Here is a 20,732-nt window from a genome sequence, read left to right on the forward strand (position 1 = left end):
TGTCAGCCTACATTTAAGAAAAGAATTCCTCCCCCCCACCTTAGGAGGCGAGGCAGAGGAGCAAGACACTTTCCAAGGCACTTGCTCGCTGAGCTTTGGGCGTTCTTTTGAGACTTTTTGCTTCTCAGGTGACTCCTAAAATATTTTGAGCAGACCTAAAGGCAAATGCGATCAAGCATACTGAAATTTGGCCCACATATGCTTCTACCCGCCACTTCCTGAGCTTGTGCATTGGCTCTGTCACACTGAGTGGAAGGCGCCGTCTGGCAGGGCCTGGAGAGGGGCCTTCGCAGCGTCAGAGCAGAAAGTACCAGCAGGCTGTGTGTGTACTTCCAGACAGGCAAAGTCAGCAAGCTAGAGAGGAGGTTCCTTCCTAAACGCTGCTTCTTAGTGATTTTAATGCTTTTCTGTAACAGTAGTAGGGCAGCTTTATCCAAGTGGAAAGGCAGCTTCTCTCAGACAGCCCTCCCCTTCTCAAGCCTATGTTTAGACAGCTTATTTGGCTCCTCTACCTGAGGTATTTATTAATAGTGGTGACTAGTGTTGCTCTAATGTCTGTGTAAGTCTTTGGTAATGTGTTGTACAAGAGGATGTGGCGTGTTTTGTGTATGAATTTGGGGAGTTGCTTGTTTGGGTCTGTGTGGTGTGAGGCCATGACACCCCCGGGCTGGGAGCCCACCTCGCCGCTGGGCCATGGAGCCTTTGCAGGCTCTAAAAAATTAATGACCTTTTCAAAGGGAGAGGAACACTAGGTTTTATAGTAAAGCTTAATCAGGGAGTATGGTCAGAAGGAATTTCTGCAACTCAAGCAAAAACACCCAGAGCAAATCACTAGAAATCAAGCAGCCAAGCCAGAAGCAACTTTGAGAAAGAAACTTTTGACCGGTTTGCTAATACCCAGGTCTGCAGAGAGTGCCAGTGAAACCAATGCATCCATTTAGCAGAACAACTTGTCCTCCTAGTTGGGTCCTGCGTGTGGCTCATTAGGGTAATTACTGATGAATTAAGGCAGCTTGGCTCAGCACTCCGGCCGCGGGTGTGCGGGCTCCCCTGCTGGCAGGCAGCAGGTGTAAATGAACAAGATCTGTCAAAAAGTCTGATGACCCTCTTAATTCACAGCAGCAAACTGGGGACAGAGGTAGTGCAGCAAGTTTAATAATTGATATTTACTTGGAAAGGTTAATGGCAGCAGTGATGCTTCTAATTTGCTTGCCCGTGCAAGACCTTGTCAGGTCAAATTGTCTCAATTTGTTACCGTGGGTGTAGGTGTAGTTTTCCTTTAATGAAATTTGGAGAAAAGAAGCAGGTGGTGTTGGGAGCTGACTGTAACTCAAGAAAAACAGCAAAAGGTTGGAGTCTGGTAACAGGTTGGGTGAGTCTGTGCTGACTTTAAACAGCTGGCAGTTTAGTCTTTTTGAATAATTCTGGTGAACATTTTGCGCTTGAGAAGGTGAAAGGATTTGGAATGGTGTAATTTATTTTCCCTTTAATTTGCAGCTGTCTAAGAGTTGCTTAGGTCAAAAGTGTAATAATTTTGACAGGCTTTGATGTGTTCCTAGGTGGGAGTGGTGAGGTTATGGATCAGAAATCCACAGAATTCAATGGGTTTTTCTGTATTGTATTTAGGGAAATTGTAATTCTGTCCTGTAATAGTTAAGTGGTTCCTATTTCACAGAGAAACAAAGCACCTGCTGTGTCTGGAAGCTTTGAAATTGGCAGGTCAGACACTTTCCATCCAAGAGTTTCAGAAGAGCTGGCTGGGAACCAGTAGAGTTGGGCTTTGAGTAAGTTGTAGGAAGATACAGATGACGGAAGAAAACTGGTGTGCCAGTGTTTTCAGAAGGCTGTAATTAATGAGGCACTACCATTTGTCCTATTGGCTTGGCGTCAATCCTAGGCAAGATAATGGGATAGCTGAAATCATAATTGGCTAATAAAGGCCTAAAAAAGAATAAAATAAGTGAATGACAATCTTTTTATGTACTTAGAAAAAAAATCTTATCAAATTTATTTAATTACACCTGGGATTAAAAATTTGATGAATGATGGCCACAGTATTGATGTAGTATAGCAGATTTCTGTGCTTGATGCTGTTGGCCTTTTTATTAAGGAAACAGACAGTGTGGATTCAACATGATGAATTTTGAGCGGATTATTTCCTGCCTTTATACCTGGTGCTGGTAGTTGCAAATGCAAGCTCACTGTTGGTTGGAAGTGCTTCTAGCACATCCCAGCAGAGACTACCTCTCGTTGCTGTGTTGTTTGAACATTTTGATGTAGGAGCAAAGATGAAAAATAGGTCTTGATAAAAGTTTGCAGGTGGGCAACGTATTGGAAAGGTGGTTTACAATGGACGAGATCAGACACTGATGCTGAGAGCGATGGTTGTGTGACAAGGTGGCAATGAGCAAATTTGTATTTCTAACACTTTGATGTGGCTGACTCTAAAAGTCTTATGCTGAGGAAGAAAGTATATTGATGAGGTGTACAGTGGCAGAAAGGCACGCAGAGCAATGACTTTAACGAGAAATGTACTGTTGCTTTAACTTGAGCATGATACTTCCTCTGTATTCTTCTATACAAGCCTATACAGGGCTGTATTCTCCAGGCTGGACGAGTACCAGAGCTCATTCTGCACGTAGTATCTTGAATATTGTATTAAAATATTAATAGACTGTGGGGTACTTAGCTGGCAGCCATATCAAACGTCCATGCAAGCGTGGTGATCAGTGCGCTCCCAGGGCTCAGGTTGCAGTGCCAGCATTGTGTCAGTGTGCCCGCTGAGCACGGTCCCTCGTGCCATGGTGACAGAGCTGTTTGAGCACGCTGGGGTTACGTCAGAGCACCATAAGCAAACCCTGGTAGCTACTGGGACTGCAATGAAATAGGACAGAAAGAAACAAGGGGATTTTATTGCCATTAAAAGTACCAATTTGTACAAGCCGACATTTTAAATAGTGTAATTTAAATGGAACCAAACTGATATGAATAGAACCTATTAATAAATTAAACAGTTCTTTCCACCCAATATTTCACAAGGGAATTAGCAGAATAATTTGTTAGTAAATGAGCCTAGGAATGAAGCTGTGAATGACACATCTATCCTATCCTTCTCCTCCCCCTGTAACACTCTTCGCAGATGTAAGCAGAAAGTTGCTGTGATTTCAGACATTGGCACCTCTGACTTATGTACAAACACAAGCACAACTTCAGGTGACAGAAGAAGGATGATGTAGTGGTTAGAAGAACCAGCCTTGATTGTAAGAGTTAATCGTGCTCTACTTCCCAGTTTTGTGCAAGTTGTTTCAGGCCAGTATCCCTCACGGTATTTATCACCTGGCCGTCAAGCCGGTATTGACCTCTCAGTGCAGTCACTGGGGTGGCCCTGAGGGACATCGCTGGACTGGGAAATAGAGACCTGGCTGCTGGGTCAGCGGTGGCCCGGCAGCAAGTGGCAGTACTGACACACTGGCGTCACAGTCAAGATTTGCCGGTAGCAAAGAGTGAAGGGGGTTTGTCTGTCTGCTTCCCTCTCCCGTCAGGCCCTAGGACTTTGGCACAGCCTGGCCTGCTTTCAGGAGTGTTAAAAGCACCCCTTCCCTCCATGTTGGACATACGTGGTCAAGCACAGCTTCAGAGAAGCCCCATGAGTTCAAAAGCATCCTCTCCACGGTGTCGTGGGCGTAGGAGTGAAACAGTGACTAAACCGCTGTTGGCAACCTCGGGAACAGGTGGCAGAGCAGTCCTTGAAAATCTCCTTTTTCCCCCCTCCTTCTTCTCCCTCTAGATGAAGGTCCCTACAAGCAGAAGTGGCAGAAATAGCGAGGAAGACAGCATCAGGGAGGCCACAAGCTCTCAGCGGAGCAGCTCAAGGGACCGTCTCAGTGATGTAAGTACCATTCAGGAGAAAGCATCGCTTCATTGCAGCAATTCCCGCTGCTGACATGGCTTTTCATAAATCTTGCTGAACAAATGTTGGCATCCAGAGGTCACTGTGTAATAACTTTTTTTTATGTCATGATTGAGTGTTATGGCATAAGTGGTTGAGCTGCCTTGCAAACACTATAATCATGGTGCAAATAATATGATAAGCGAAAGATCAGAGATGGGAAAACAAAATGGAATTGTTATTCCTTGGGGAAAAATGGCTTGATGTTTTGTTTTGTTTTGTTTTCTCAAAGAAGTTGTGTTAAAAAGCTTTTTACAGTATCTTTGGGTTTAGCTACTGCACGTAATCACGTAGTTTGGGTGCAAAGTCAGTTCACCTACTTTAATGCTTCCTGCCTCCAAGATACAAAGGGGGTTTGGGGGAAAGCTGTCTTTGTCTCAGGAAATTCGATGGTATGTTGAGTGAAGTGTTATGATAAAACAAAAGCAAACGGTGCCTTAGTGTGTAAACACACAAATGGGCTTTTGAGTCACCAAGAAATCAATGGCAGTGCTGGGATAATTTTATATGAAGGCTTTTTGTGTTAGCAATTAGCATTTCGCCTTCATTAAAACATGATTTTTTACTAATTAGGACCTTTCCCGTTAGGAGAGATTTAAATGAAGAACAATAATCAAACGCTGGCACGAGCATGTCTGAAATATTAAATTTGCCATTTCAATGGCAAGCCACAGAAATCCCAGAGCGAGTGGTTTTCATGTTGAGTTCTATTAATGTAAAATATGCTTCATAACTAAAACCTGTCACAGAAAACAGCTCACACCAGCTAAATTCAATTGGACAGTTAATTTAGCTTTAAAATTGAAAACACTACCTCCGCTTCAGGATGCAAAAGGAAGGGGGGGGGGAAGCCTTTGATAAGTGTAATGTATTTGCTATTAAAGCTTTCAGAGCCCATTCTACAGGAGGAGAAGGGAGAAAAAGGGGAAAAAATGGCTCCCACAAATGTGTTTAAAAGCTGAAAGTATTTATTAAAAATGTCAGCAGAAAAGTGCTTTTGGCAGATTAAAGCGGGATTCAGCTTGACAGCTCTGACAGGGAAATGTGACGGGGGAAAATTCTCTCTACATGTTTGGAGTGTGAATGGGGCGCTGTAAACAGCCGACGCAGTGGGAGGAAGAGAAAAATAACGTGTCCTGTGATCTGCTTCCAGGATTGCGAACCCACGCGCTGCAGTGGGGAAAGTCGGCAAGGGGAGGGCCCTTGGGACAAATCCCCTGGCTGCAGGGCGTCTTTGACTGTGTTATTAGTCAATAATGATCGTTATTTTATATATACATATATTTATATGCTTCTCTCCTTGGCCACTCTTGACAGGTATGTGAGCAGGGCGCCTGATAGCTTTACTGTACTGTAACGTGGGGCCACGGGAGAGGAATAATATATTCAGACTTAGTGATTAGCTTAGGTCAAAGCATTAAGTGGTCTTGGAGACTTTTCTTGTTAAGCTGATGTACTTCCAGTTTTTTCTCCTCCTTTCCCTTTGCCCCCAAAGTTGCAGGCTGAGCCTGCAGGAATTGGATCTGACTGCCTAATTCCTGAGAAATCTTCAAAGCTAGTTCAGCAGCAAGTGAAATTCAGTGGGAAATAGGCACTCCGTTCTTCTTTAGTCAACAGGGACATTTCGGCAGTGCCTGAAGGCTGGGGCACACTTCAGAGCTTTACTGAAGCTGCTCTCGTGACCTGGCGACCCATTGCAAATGAGAATTTTTCAAATTAGTAATTAAACAGTTTGAAAAGTAAGGTTCATGAATCACGGAATGCTCTTCATTTATTATTTGATGAGTGCAATTTAGCTTTAATTACGTATAACACTTCCTTGCGTACTAGTAAATGTTCTGTAGTCTATTTAGTGACTGTCAGAAAGTCTTAGAAAGTCCCGTGGGTGCAATTGGATGGTTTTCCCCATTTGCATGCGAAGGAATAAGGTGGCAGACTTTTTCTTTTTGTAGAGAGGGAGCAGGGAAGGGGAGAGAAAGACGATGACATACTTCTGAGTGAGGATTCCTGCAGGATTTCCTGTCCAGCTGTGCCTGGTCTCTGTACAGCTCTGAAGCTGTACTTCTCAGCATGCTGTTTAAATAGATGGTGTGCAGCTTATGTGTGGCACTGAGGATTGAAAAGCCACAGGGCAGTACGGACGTAAAGGGAAGGCAGGGACAGTTTTTCTTTGCAGTTAGCAGTTACAAATCGAGGCTCTAGCACACGGCTGTGCTGGGATGGCCCCTGTCCTTGCAGACGGATGCTCTGCAGCAGGAGGCACCTGAGCTGTTTCTCACTCTCCCCTGAGTAGCTCTCCTGCTGTTTCTTGGTGCATTTGGCCTTCAGGACTGTTTTTCATGCTGCCTTTCCCTCCCATCTCTTTCCCCATTAACTTGGGCGAACAATGGAGTAAATGAGGCAGGAGGTGGCAGGTTTGGCTGCTGTACGGCAGCACACAGCAGGTGTGGTGGGAAATATGTGTATGAAAGTGTCGGCTATAGTATTCAGCATTGCCACCTTAGGAGCACCAGAGTCCTCCCTCCGGCTTCATTGTCAGTCTCCATTTAGAAGGCACTATTATGAACAGCTTAGCTCCTCTGTGTGATTTGTTTCTTGAGGTGACTTGTTCAATGGGATGCCAGCAAGTTGTTCTTTATTTACATTAATGCATGTCATTAGTCTCTAATGGACCATGAAGTCAAGAGGTGGCCTGGTCTGTCGTGAAATAATTGCACTCTAAAGAAAACTGAAGCAAATGATTGATTATGTCTTGTGCACACACACACAGAGCCATCGGTCCGTCCACAAAAAAACCCAGAGTGTTTTGCTGCTTCTTTGCCATAGTGAAACTTCTGTGGGGAGAGTGTGCTCCAACTTCATAGTAAGACAGCAATTGTCTGTCTGGTATAGTAGTCTTTCCAGACATTACACTGAGTGCCATTTATTATGGGTCATTGGGGAAAAAAATGCTTATTATAATCTAGTGAAATCATCTCTGGCTGCACAGGTTTGATTTGTTGAGGCTGGTCTCTTCTTTGGGATGATGAAACTTCAGAGCAGAAAGCCAGAGAAGTTTCAGCCCAGGTTTGCACGGCAGATGGTACGGGGAGAGGGGATGGGAATTTGCCACTTGTTTATGTTCCAGTGTTAATGTAAAATTCCCTTAAAGTCTACTACATAGCTGACATGCCTGTGACACATGTACTCTCAGGTCTTCTACAGCCAACACAGAGTCAACAGCCTTTTTCCAAAATGGGATTTTCCTCTGCTGTGAGGAAAATAGTGAGGTAATTGGAAGTTGCCAGAGAATTAAGAGCCAGATAAGCCATATTGCTATTTTGTTGTGTTGACCCAAGTAAAAGTGGAAGGTTTGGGCATTTTGTTTTGGTTTTCCTCCATGTTCCATAATTGTTCTAATCTTTTCTGATGTCCTGAACAGTCCAAAAATCCACACAGAGCCTTGTATAATGGCTTTAAAAAAAGGTTTTTATCTTTTTCTTGACCCGTCAGCTTAAGAACTGCCTGCTTTTTAATGGATTTTCTCCCTCACTAAATTGAATGGATCGTCCCTCATTATCATTTAAATAGAAGCCTCACTCCCTGTGAACATGGAAAATTTGAATGTGGTAGTAGAGCTGTGATAATTTGAAATATTCGGAAGGTGGGGGCAAGAAGGGGGAGCAGGCAGGAGAGTGCAGAATTGCTGAATGTAATTGTCATGGATTCTCAATTTTGTTGCCACAAGATGGGAAAATAGACTAATAATTGTCTTCCAAGCCTAGTAGAATAGTTGCCCTAGTTAGCTGAAGCTAACACTCTAATTGTCATGGGGGCACAGAGATGAATGAGGATGTATGCAGGGCACAGCCAGGGCTAAATTGAGTGATATACTAAGGCAAAGAGCAAATTGGCAATTATTGGCCCAGCTGAAAAGGTTGGCAGGTGTGCTGCTTTCTCACGAGCCCTTAGGGGGAAATTGGAAATATAAAATATCGACCATAAATACTCACTGATTAGGAAATATGTTGCAAGAGGTGCTGGCCACTTAAGAGTCAAAACTCTCCTTTTCAAGGGATTGACTTCAGCTGTGCATAAAATCAGCAAGCACTGCTACTAAGTTGTTCAGAGCTTTTTCCTCTCATCCCCCATCCCCCAGGCTATCTTTTCTAATTTTTCCATCATCCTATCCTCATATGTTTGTTTGTATTTCTTTAAACGTAATAAATGAAAAGTATTCTTTTAGGAAATGCAGAGATTTTCCTCTCTCTAAATGTTCTTTGATAAGTGTTTAGCATATTGTATAGACTAGATATAAAATTCTCTCTCTGGTAGATGAATACAAAATAACTTCTGTGATTTCTAATTCAAATAGTTCACTGTGATCCGCTCTTCTTTGTGTGCCATCGCAGACACTATCTCCCCCTTCTACTTTCTGTACCGCGCTTCCCCTCCTGGGGCAAAGGGATTAAAGCAGCAACAGGATACAAAGCTGCAGGTCCGTTATGTGTGCCTCAGGCTGAGGTACCTTGCCAGAAGCATGATCAATTGAGCCTCTGAAGTGAGAATTGGACCACAGTCACACCGCAGGTCCATATTTATTCACTTCGCAAATTTTGGCACATGTGGGATGCCTGGTCTTGGCTCCAGGCAGGGTGGCGGTGGCACAGCAGAGCTTGGCATGCCTCAGGCCAGGAACACCTCAGTGTGACAGTCAGAGATGTTACTGAGTGCGTTGAAGGAGATTTTTGGAAGGCCCGGGATAGCAACATGTGGACTGCAGACTCTTTGTGACACATGCTGTCCGTTGTTCCCCATGTATAACACACTAGAATCTAATACCTAGTTTGAAGAGTGGAGTGATAGCATCATAGAGCTTAGTGAAATAAAGGTAGCAACAGGATAGTTTTAAGGCCCCTCCTCAAACCATGTGTCTTGGGAAACTGGTTTGAACATATGTTCGAGGATTATGAAACCTTTCAAGCCACAGTATTCTGGAGGCAAAAATTCATGTCTCTTCAGCATGCTATCTACTTTTATCTTTGTGTCCCTCAAAATACCGAATGCTTGCATGAAAACTGCTGCAGCAGAAATTACTAGCAAAGTTGTAATGACTTGCATGAAGCTTCAAGTAGTGGAGCATAGCTAGGAACAAAGAAAGTCCGGAGATTTTGTGAAGTTGGCCAAGGGGTGATGGTTTGAATGGGAGCAGCACTTATGCATGTTCCATGAGTTTCATAAATCTGAGGTCTGTCATATTATTCCTGGCTTACTGTATGCATTTCGTTCGTTCCTGGTCACCAGCCGTCTCTCCTTCTGCTGTCTATGGCCATCAGCTGTAGGAATCTAAGTGGTTGGAAGCTGTTCTGTAGCTTCTCAAGCCAGTTACAGATGTTTAGACCTTGTGTAGTTTGATATCTTACTGAACTGGTTTTGCAGTATTTCCAAGCATAACCCCCTTTGTTTATCCAACATAATAAACTAGGTGAATTAAAGAAGGAACACATTCAAGTTTTGCATGACATCCAAAATAATTCGTCATGTATTGTGGTTATCTTGTCAGGTCTTGGTTTCTAATCTAAGTGAACATCAGATGCACTCTGAGACCTTTGCCAAGTCAATTGAACTCTGTATTAACAGACAGGAGTGTGACTATGGAAATTTATTGTGTTAAGAGGCTCTGCGTTAAGGTCTGGGATATCTTCTGCCCTTGGCCCTTTTGTCCTCCTCCCCACTTACTCCTCTCATTCCAAGACATTTAAGTTTTGCAGGGACTTGCTTGAAAAGGAAATGCTAGATTTCTCCAGTAGTCAAAGCTGAACCAGTATTCTGTTCTATAAATGACTAAGTGGACAGGTAAACATGCGTACTTCCTTATGCCTCAGTCCTATCTGACTGCAGAATTGGGGTAATTGAGAAATAGTGAAAGACAGGTACAACTGAGGTGATTTTTCATCCTGAACAAATGCTATAAAACATAATTAAAACTTAGTTCTCTCCATATTATTGATTAATTCTGCTGAGGGCTAATCAACCAAATCAGGCTTGTGGCATTGGGCCATATGATAAGTTTGGGCCTACGATTCAGCAAGGCAAGATGAGGCAGTAAATAGGAGCTGGGAAGTGTGCTTTAGTTCCCTCCTCTGCTGGGGACTCCTCAGGTGGCACTGGGCATGTCCAAGTCTTTCTCTGCCTCAGTTTCCACACTAACATGGGTGTGGCATTAATAATAGAGCTAGGTGGCTCTTTTGGGAACTGTTCTGTGCCCACGTAGGAGTAGCTATTTGCCCAAAATAGCTATTTCAACACCTGACTTGGAGGTACTCGATATACTTTTGGTTTTAGCCACCAGAAGTGGCATATTTCAGAGACACTGGAATGAACTCTTGACACTTCTGGAATATGTTAATTTAGGTCTTTTAGCCAAAGAGGAGGGAAGTGAATACTAAAAACAAGAACTAATTTTGTGGCCGTGCTGCTATCACCTGCTTTTATCTAATCCCCTTGTAGTTAGTTCACATATCAAGGATACAAAAGATCCAAGTTGAAACCTGCCTGACTCATTGAGAGTGGGGAATTGGCTTGAGATGCCCTATCACCTTGATTATTACTGAATTTTAAAGCTCTTCGTACTGCCTTTCTAGTTCAATAAATAACCCAATGGCTTTAAGAAACTGAACAGAGGATGTCTTGATTTCTTTTGCATCATGAGAACAGTGGAAGGCCATGCTTTTATTTATACAAGGGAAATAATTTTTCCTGTCAATTTAATAGACGATCTTGGAAAACCTGCTGAAGGTTACTGGTGAGATTTTTGTCTTTATTTTTTTCTCTAAATTGCAGTCATGGTGCTTATCAGAAATAAAGGAAAAAATCTTTCAAATATAATTGTAGATTGCAGTTTAACTCAAACTCTCAAGGACGTTGTGGGGGATAGCAGAGTCTTTCAACAGCAAGATTTTGTCTTTGCTGCCAGAAAGGTGTATTTTTTTTATATCCAGTGTAATTAACATGAGAGCTATCCCAGGGTAGAAATAATTCACTCAGTGACATAACTGAAATGTCTTGTCTCCTGTCTGGTTTTGTTTTTAACCTTGGGCTTAAAAGGAACCAAAAATCTTTAGTTGTAAAAGAGCACGTCATCTGCAAAATATTATAAGCCATTTATCTTTATGCACAAATGCCATCTAGCACTGTAGTTCCATTTATGCATCATTAAATGCACAGACCGCACTCATTTTGCCCCTAACTAGTAACAGTCTCCCTTAGAAACCCAGGGTATTTCAGACACTGCTGAAAGAGGTGTGAGAGGCACAAAAGCTGGTGTTCAAGCCAGGCAGAGAGGACCTCTACCCTCCCCGAGGCTGTGCTCTGGATCGCTTCACGTGGCAGCCACAGCCGGCGGGAGCAGTGTCTGCAAGCTGGGCATGGATGCATCCACTGCAGGGGCTGTGCTGGAGGGCTTGCAGACTGTGCCTGCTGGCCCCTGCCTGCTTTGAGCAGGTAGTACTTGGGTTGTGTGGGCACATTGCTCTCCTCGTCTCCCACTTCTTCTGCAGTGTTGGGGTTTGCAGCTGTGAAGGCTTTTAGAAAGGCATGACATGGCAGCTGTTCCTGTGTCTGACTGCAGAGAGTTGGCCAGGTGGGGTCATGATCCTCTGTCTTTGAATTGCGTGTTTGGCTGCATCTTTGCTGCCTGTGATGCCTTCTTCAGGCAGTGTTCGAAGGCCAGAACTGAGCCTGGGTGCCAGGGTAAGAGCTGGTTTGAATTTTTGTCTCAGGTGAACCAAAGCTACCAGGCAGGTGCTGTGATGGTCAGTGCAGCACTAACATGAATGTGGCTGGCTGGGTACCGTGGTGACCATTGTAGGCTGCTGCTTGAGGAACCTTCAGACAGGGAGAAAATTGACCAAAATAGCAAATAGACTATTTTGAGAATAAGAATTTTAACACAGCCCACGTAAGTGCTCCTATCCTGTAGGTAAAAGCCTCTGTAGGTCATTGCAGCTGAAGATTTGCCCCAGGAACTGCTCTTGCCAAACAAGCACTCATTCATAGTCAAAGGAGGTTTCTTCAACTTTGGGTGGATGCCAAGTTAAACTTCCACTAAGATTTCTTGTATTTGCAGCCACAATTGATTACTTTTCTCATTATTTGATCTTGATATAGAGACATATGGATTGAGCTATGTTTATATCAACCCTCAAAGATTTTTTTTTTCTTTAGGAACATCCATTACAGTTGCGTGCAAACTGTTCTGCTCTGGCACTCAAAGCTGATATTAGCTGGGGCTTTCAAAGTTTCTGCATGTGGCAGTTGGTATGGATCCTCCTAAAGAGCCCGCAGTGTTCCCAGCTAACCAAGAAAGCAATAGCCGTTTGTTAGATGTGCAGAAAAATGCTTGCAAACAGCTCTGGAGAGTGTGGGACATGGCTGTGCATAAACCTAATTTTTTGAAAGGATTTTACGAGTTGAGTCCAAAGTATTCACCAGTTACTAACTTTATATGTGCAATAAAACTTTGGGGGGGCGGGGGAGGAGGACACAGCTTTCCCCCCCCCCCGATTTGATTTTGATTGCAAGGGAGGAAGAAGTTCTTAGATGTGAAAAATGCCGGAATAAATTGCCATTCAGTTTTAATTATTTCTGATGTAACACTTTATTCAGCAACTGTTTTTATGGTTTTCTACTCAGTGGTTTTAAATCAGTGGTCTGCAGATTCCTGGGGTTCTTGGACAGCTTGGGATGCCTGAAAGTTATCTAAGAAAAGCAGGGTTGTTGTTAGCGCGTTTGAGTTTGTTGTCTAAGGGTCTGCTCCATCCTGGGAAAATATTTTGGGCGTGCACAAGATTCAAAGATTGAAAATAACTATTAAAGTGAAAATGCTTTGAGAGGCAGTTTCCCTAGAAAGAAGATGCTAATGAAACCTCTTGTTTCTGTTTTTGGTTATTATTTCCAATTTGTTAGACCTTGTCAATCTTTGTTAAATCCGAGTTGATGGCAGGGGTGTGTGTGTGAGAACTGCCACCCTTTCTCCTTTCCTCCTCCCGCCTCTCCAAGCAGGCAATTTGCCCTCTCCTCGTTTTCCTGTGTACTTTAGGTGAACTGTCTGATCAAGCTATCCAAGTGCCAGAACAGATAATTGTGTTCAGCTGTTCAACACACTTATGTAGATAGCAGGATATTGTTATTAACCTTTTTTCTATACAAGACTGAAGTCTGTAAGTTGTTTGGGGATTTTTTTTTTTTAAGTATTTAGAGGGAGAGATAGGTTTGTCACAGTTTCTCAAAAACAGAGATTAATGTTACTGCCCTTCATTTCACCACTCTGTAGCTTTATTTCTGGGCAGTTTACATTAAAGAGGTTTATAAATAACTCTATTTTTTGGTAGCTTTTGAAGGCAGAGACCAAATCAATGCACAAAAGGCAGAAAGTTAAATGCTGTTAGTGGTTGGTTATTACTATCGCAGACTCCTCTGTGAAAAGTGTCCTTTTCCTGCAGAGCAGCAGTCTCCTGAGCTGCAGGACAGATGTGCAGGCATTGCGTGCCAGGGATGGGGATGGCACCAGTCACACATTGGCTGCAGACCTGTGTGTAAAAGCTGGGAAGAGCTGTGCCACAGCTTTCCTTCTGTCTGGCACCCTGGTTCCTGTGCCAGCTGGTGAGAGGGTTAATAGGGACCCCTCTTTCCTCCAGCAGCACACTTACTTAATTGTAGGGCTTTGCTGTTGTCTTTTCTTCACTTTGGAAACCCTCCTCCACGGGCACTTGGCTGGCAAATTGCTTCTCTGGTGTCTAGGGCAGTTGCAAGACAGTGGCACAGAGCGTGCATGGGCAGACCAAGACAGTCGAGTCTTCCATCGAGTGCAGGAGTCTGGAAAGTTTTCTGCATGTATCTAGATATCTTCTGATCAAAAGCTTTGCAAACTGGTAGTACAAAGGAACTGTTATCTTACTGGTGGAAAATTACAAGTATTTGCAGTAGCCTGCAATCGGCTTGCATCAATCTCTTTGGGAGTATTGTGCTGTTGTGGTGATTTAGTAACACGATAACTTCTGGCGCTGCTGCAGAAAGACAAACAATCCTCGCGATCAGCCTGCAACAATTCGGTATTTTTGTTCAGGCTTTGGTACCCACTAGAACATCAGTCTTAGAAACAGGACTGCTAAGACTCCCTGAATCTTGTTTAATAATATCACGTAGCAAGGGCACCATGATTATAAATCACAGTTGGAAATTGGCCTGCAGAGTACTTGCTGGGTCATGTGGTGTCATATGCCACCACTGTTCCCAGCTTCTTTTTAATTTCCGAAAAGAAAGCATATAGCAGCAGCTGGAGATAGAGGTGGAATTCATTTAGCTGCATCAAGAAAGCCACTGCCAGCACAAAACAGCAGCTTGACAGTCTTGGGTTGTAGAGAGGGGAAAGGGATCCAAGTGACTGGAGATGGTGTAATGAAAAGGAAAAGAACCAAATGATTTGCCAGCATGTGAAAGAGGTAAGGAGGTGGTAGAGAAAGGAGCAGGAGGAGCTGAAATGAAGAGCAGCAGTAAACAATGTAATTTAACTTATTCAAAAGGGACAGAATACTTATTAAAGATCTGAGAGATGATAAATTAGTGCTTTGCTGCTATTGTTGTTTCAGATAGAGTTGTCATATGGTAATACTGCAGCAATGAAGGCTGGAGGATGACGAATTCATAGAGGGGAATGGAAAGTGCGATGTATGGTTACATGATTGAAAATTGGAGTCGATGAGGCAAAATGTGCAGCCCTGATTCAGGAAAGCATCCTTACACATGCGTGCTGTTCCTTGAAAGCTGCCATTACATACTGAAGAGGGACGGTTCAAAATGCATACTCTGCTGCTACGAAGACGTATCCCACGTTGAGAGCTTTTACCTTAGTTGGGAGGTGCTGTTGAAGCCCTGCTCTAGCTTATGAAAGCCTTGTCTGAAATAGCCCTGGAGCCCTCACCTGGAAATGCTCTTTTGCTGTTACTCCTGTGGCAGCACGCAGAATGTCAGATCATTTGAGGCACTTTGGTTGTGAAGTTCTCCCCTAAGGAATACTGGGCTGGGGGAGGGAATCGCAAAATGATTCTTATCTTACATTACACAGAATCTCTTGCATTACTTACTGTGGCATATTGTTTCCTCCCACAGAGTTCTGCTCAATCGCTTTCAGGAAGAGGCTACTCCGTAAGTCATTTTACAGCTAATTCTTTCACTTCTGTTGATGTTGATTGCAGAGGTTTACACTACCTATTGCATATCCACTGACATAAAAGAAATGCAGAACATAAAAAACAAGGTTAGAGTTACAGGACTGTCACACACCTGGCAGGGGACAGCCCTGACATGTGAGCACGCATTAAGAGTCTGAGGGTTTCTTCAATTGAATTTTATACTTATAGGGGGGGGGGGGGGGCTTATGTTTTATAGTGGATTTCAGCTAGATAGTCACCTCCTGAGAATTAAAAGACGTGAGTGGGGAGAGTTTTCAACACCGGTGGGAGATGCTTCCCTTGTCCCTCCCTCTTATAGGTTTTCATTTATGTGGTAAATACAAGAATCAAAGACAAAATAACTCCATTTTAAGAAGAATTGTGACCCTCATCAGTGTGAACAAAAGAAAGTCGATGTCCTCTTTCTTTACAAGCTCTGAGTTATAAAACAAGCTCCCTTGTTTTAGGAGGATGTTTCTGGTCTTCTTTTTGCAGGAATGCTATAGGTACCAGTGTTCTAGGGCTGGTGTTATGGGCCAGGACATGTCTGCATGTGTATGCAATGTAATGCTGATGTTTGACCATTTCTTTTCACGTGTACCTTATCTGTATGTGCAATAATGGCATTTCTTCATGTAAAGGTAGTATAATTATTGTTTGTTTTGGGTACCTTTGCTGCTCAGCTGTCCAAAAAGGCAGACACATAGACCTTATTGTATATATTAATAAGGAAGTAGGAGAGGGTGTGAGTGGCTTAGCAATGTCAACATGAAAATTCCTGGAATCACATTATATTTGACTCTCACAACAAATATATGTATGTGTTATGATACCTTGGTTGTTCAGCCAAGAAGTCATGTATACCCTCGTTGCTAGTGCAAAGATTGTAGAGGAAGGCACATGCTAATCTTGTATGCAAATCTGAACAAGAATGTCTTAGTCCAGCTAACAATTCTTCCCTACGCTTATTAGCAATAATTGCTGTTTTCATGACCTCTGCCATGATAAAGTTTTGCCTTCTAGGTGAATGGTCCCAAACTCTTGTTTCTTACCAAGAGCTGTAACTCCTCGCTTTTCATAGACCAGAACGAGGGTAGATTTTATATACTTCAGGAAGTTGATGTGGAGACCTGGTACTTTTTTTTTTTTTTTTTTCAATAATCGCATGAATGATTTTCTTTCAGTAATTTATGTTGTACATTTAGAGTTGTATGATGGAACCTGTGAGTTCCTACTCGGTGCTGTGCACGCAGAGAAAAAATTGCTAGGCAGAGTAGAATTTATGGTCTGATTTCATAGTGACACTGTCGCATGCTATCATACATATTATCAGAAATTCATAATGCAAGACCAAGTACATTTTAATCATAAAGCCATTACAAAATAACATATGACTTGAAAAGTCTTAAGGTTTTAATGAAATAATGTCACAAATTTTTAGACAGTAATGACACGTGTCCTAAGATCCTCCTGTCTAAATCTTTCCAGCATCCCAGGTGAGTATCATTACTTAATTCATTGAGTGATGAGGAACGTTTGCTCTAGGACCAATTGCGCTCTGCTTCCCATACACATGAACAGCTGGATTCACCTAAGCTTCTGAAGGCAGATGTTGAATCTTCTCTTTGTCTATAAAATGCCATGCATGCCTGTGGCACCACATAAATAATAATGAATCATCTTCACAGATTTTATGACTGAGGGCATGGTTTGGGAATTAAACAATTTCCCACTGGCTATAACATAGGTTGCGAAATCTTAATGGAAAAAGGCCAAAGAATTCTTTTTAGAGTCTCAAGGCCAATAAATCATAGGACTGTTTTCCTCCATTGCTGGCTGTTAAGAAATTTACTTTTGTCTCTCAGATAAATGATTCCGAGTAAATTTTTAGCTCCTTCTCTGTGCATGTGTGAGGGCAAGGTTCTGTTATTTAGCCAACCCATAACTTCTCAAGGGAGGTAAGAGCTTTCAGCATGCCAAGGCAGTATTTTGAGATCATGAGTAGTGTGAACTTGGGGTTGCTTTTCCTTATGGGTTGTCATTTTCCCTATTAAACTGCCTTCTGCCTCACCATGTACCAGCTGTTGAGGCTGACCGTTTCCCTTAAGACTCCAATGCTGCTCTAAATTGATTTAGCATAAGGCAGAGACTATTACTTCCAGCACTGCCAGACCTCGCTGGCCCAAACCTGCATTGGAAGCTGATTCTCCCAGGTGGCAGAGAGATGTTCAAGCCCCTGGTTCAAGACAACTGGCCCCAAACCAGGGGTTGTCCATAATGTCTTGTAACAGTTTTCATTTTCTCGTGAAAGCAGCTGTATATGAAACACTAGGTCACTATTTTGGCTATGCCCCTGTTTACATCAAATAGGTTGTTTGCCAGACATGGTGAAAGGATGATAAAAACTAGTGCTAGCAGGAGGCACGATGGAGACACTGGTCTAGTATTGAGTGTGCCTCCTGATACCTGTGCATGGCTTGTGTTGTGAAAGACTGTCACTTGCAGGATGATGATATATATCATTACTTGGTGAAGTTCTTGTACTGGGTTTCATAAGCAGCTGTTTAAATACCACAAACTATTTTGTGCCTGTTCATTTTTAATTAGCTCGTTTCAAATCTACACGCTTCACCATTCAGTTGCTTCAGCTGTCCTTGCAGAGGTGTTTGCTTTCAGAAACATTTGTAGAAAATGCACATTTTAAGGAAACGTGCATTTGCAAAAAGAGGACTTAAAATCTGTAGTAGTAATCTTGTATGAAAAGTCTCAGTCCAAGGTTCAGCTCATCCAGCTGAATATCCAAGGCCCGTTTGTACAGTCAGAGGAAGCCAGTGTTGAAAACCTTGGCAAACCGCTCGTATATAAGGTGCAGACTCTGGAGCTAGAGTCGAGAAGAAAACTAAATGCAGGTGTCTGAATAATAACTCCTGACTGTTGAATATTCTAACAACTTCATGGACTTCAGGCTTCCCATGGAACATTAAGTGTCTAAATAAGGACTGTGCTTGAAATAACTTAGTGAAATTCTGAATTAAAGTTACCAAATAACCTCTGGTTAACTTCAACTGCACCTAGATTTAAATTGTAGCTTCAAAAATAGCATTAACGGTGACTTGGCACATAGTTTCACGGTCTATCTGTAGATATTACAGACAAAATTTCTTATCAATCTATTTCCCAGAATAAAGTTTTGAATGGCGTTTACTTTTACTTGGATAACATGAGACATATCTATGTCTGTACTGTTTCTGCAAGCTCCTTATCTCATCAGTAGCATGTGTTTCATATCCTTATCTTATTAAATGTATGCTTCCGCTGTGCTGAGAAATAGAATGCTAGTTTGTTTATGGAGGTTAATATCTTATTCCCTTTATGACTTGATGGTCACATACGTGTGATAAATTATTCTAGCCATTTGTCACACTTCCTGCATGCACAAATGAGATTAGTGATTTTAGTCAGAAGGGTCTGTCTGTCCTCTGAGCAGACAAAACAGATTTTCTTTTTGGTAACAGGATGAGTGTCCTGTCTACCTGAAAATGCACTGATTTGTTAAAAAATACAGAAAGAATTAGAAAATAGCTCTATGTTGAGGTTTCTATGTATCACTGAAGGTGCCCTGTGGACCATTTTTCAAATTTATTTCTGATAGTTGAGTCAATGTAGGACCTAACATAGTTAGAAAGTAGTTACAATGAACATAAGATCAGTACATACAGTTTGTTATTAATAGCTAAAAAGTTGCAATTGTTTATAACATTGAGCACATCATATAGACAAACTCAAGCTGCAGTTGAACTGGACTCAAGTTTTGTAGAGAGCACGGAAAAGGACAGAACTGGGAATATGTGGTAGCTTAAAAAAATAAATACAATACCTCTTCCAATAAATTATGTAGTTTATTTATAGAGCATCTGTGCAGATGTTCCTCTTCTGAAATGGCAGGGGCTAAAATGTGGGAGTGAATAAAAGAATAAACTTGAAAGCATATAGCAAATGTATAGCCAGTGAACCAACCTGCCTGAGTGTACCTTGGAACAAAAGTACAGGAGGATGAGATGTCTTTGTTTGGTTTTATTTGTTCTTGGAAGATTTTTTTAAAAATAAAAACAGTAACATACACTTGGCAACAGCAGCAGCTGATTTTTATTCTGAGCTTCTGTAAAATATCAAAGTCTTTGCAGCCTAGTCAAATCCCTGGCAGCTCATCAAGTTCTGTTGATTTTACATCTTCCTTGTTCAGTGCCGGAAACCAGTGTCTCAGATAGCTTAGGCTGTAGCTCATGGATAGAAAGAAACGTGCAAAACACCATAAGGCTTGCAGAGACACTTGGGTCATCCAGAATCAACTCAGTGCTATCTGCAACCTTCTTTCCTTCTACTTGATGGCATAGCCTGAGAATGATTATCTTGTTACCCTGACAAAAGATGGAACCTGAGGTGGTACAGGCAAGCACTGGGAGGGCTTTGAGCATCCTTAACCCTGCTGCACTGTCTGCCTGTACTCCAGTCTGATCCTTCCTGACTGTTTCTCTCAAATTATATTGTTGATTATTGGAACTGGCTAGTGGTGATCTTGACAGCCTTCCAGGACTCCTGTCCTGTGCTGCGTGCTTGATGTTGCATACAGCGGGCTGTTGCCCAACACAGCTGCCTGTGACCACCTTACCCCACTCAGATCTTTTTAGCTCATACCCATGAGCACACAGCACTCTTGCCAGGACAGCAAGTACTGAGCTGTAACTCACCTGATTTACAGCATGGAGGCAGTGTCCAGTGCAGCGAGCTCAGTGGGAAGTACGACCAATATGAATGACTGCAAAATGCTAGGTAGTCATCAGCCTAGGAACTGTTGACTCTCTGCAGGTTTATATACCCTCATATACCCTGTAAAGTTCTTTTTGTGGCCTGTTTTAGTTTTGTGCCAGCTCAGTGCAGTTCTGTGAAACCCTGAAACAGATGGTCCCTGCTAAGGAGGCTGTTCCCACGCCAGAAATCCTCAGTGCGTGCACAGGCAGGTTCACCGTCTCAGTGTAATGGTTACAGAAGCCTGCTGAAGAACACGCCAGCAGCGTTCCCCTGATCCACACTGTGCTTCAAGAATGTTCTTGTATTCTTAGGTTGGGTATCGAATTGTAAGGCTTGGAAAAGCACCTTCAACAGCATCTTTTCCGTACAGAGCTTAACTCAGTACCGCTTCCTACATGGAGCATGGTCCAAGACCCCAAGTGATGATTATATACTTTGCCATCTTTGAGATTGCCGCGGAGAAACTGGTGTCCTGAGAAGGATAAATTTCTACATTAAAGATAAGCAAAATTATTGCCATGAAGCATATAATACTTCTGGTTGGGAATTGTTGAGTGTGCTTCAGCTTGTGGGTGTGGAAGCATGCTCAGTGACCAGAGGCAAACTTGAACTGTAACTAATGGGGTTTCTCCACCTGCTGATCTGTCATAGACTATTGAAAAAACTCTCCTCGGTAGGTAGGTAACATTTCTTAGCTGGGCTGGAAAATTCATTGTATTTTAGGACCTCTGATAAATTAGCATTTTTCCTTGCCAAAAATCAAT

The 20,732-nt window shown here is 42.6% G+C and overlaps 1 protein-coding gene across 21 annotated transcripts in view; it reads left to right on the forward strand.

Moving 5' to 3' along the window:
- FBRSL1 (fibrosin like 1) overlaps positions 1-20,732 on the forward strand; it is a 551,083-nt gene that overhangs the window by 240,902 nt on the left and 289,449 nt on the right. For 17 of the 21 annotated variants that reach the window (XM_075770082.1, XM_075770095.1, XM_075770098.1 and 14 more), the window contains exons 3-4: positions 3,788-3,889; positions 15,098-15,133. In XM_075770082.1, the coding sequence (XP_075626197.1) occupies positions 3,788-3,889; positions 15,098-15,133 (138 nt within the window). The remainder of the gene's footprint in view (positions 1-3,787; positions 3,890-15,097; positions 15,134-20,732) is intronic. The other 4 variants (XM_075770096.1, XM_075770100.1, XM_075770088.1 and 1 more) reach the window with 2 other exon arrangements.

This window comes from Balearica regulorum, chromosome 17, assembly GCF_011004875.1.
Source record: "Balearica regulorum gibbericeps isolate bBalReg1 chromosome 17, bBalReg1.pri, whole genome shotgun sequence".
NCBI classification, from domain to species: Eukaryota; Metazoa; Chordata; class Aves; order Gruiformes; family Gruidae; genus Balearica; species Balearica regulorum.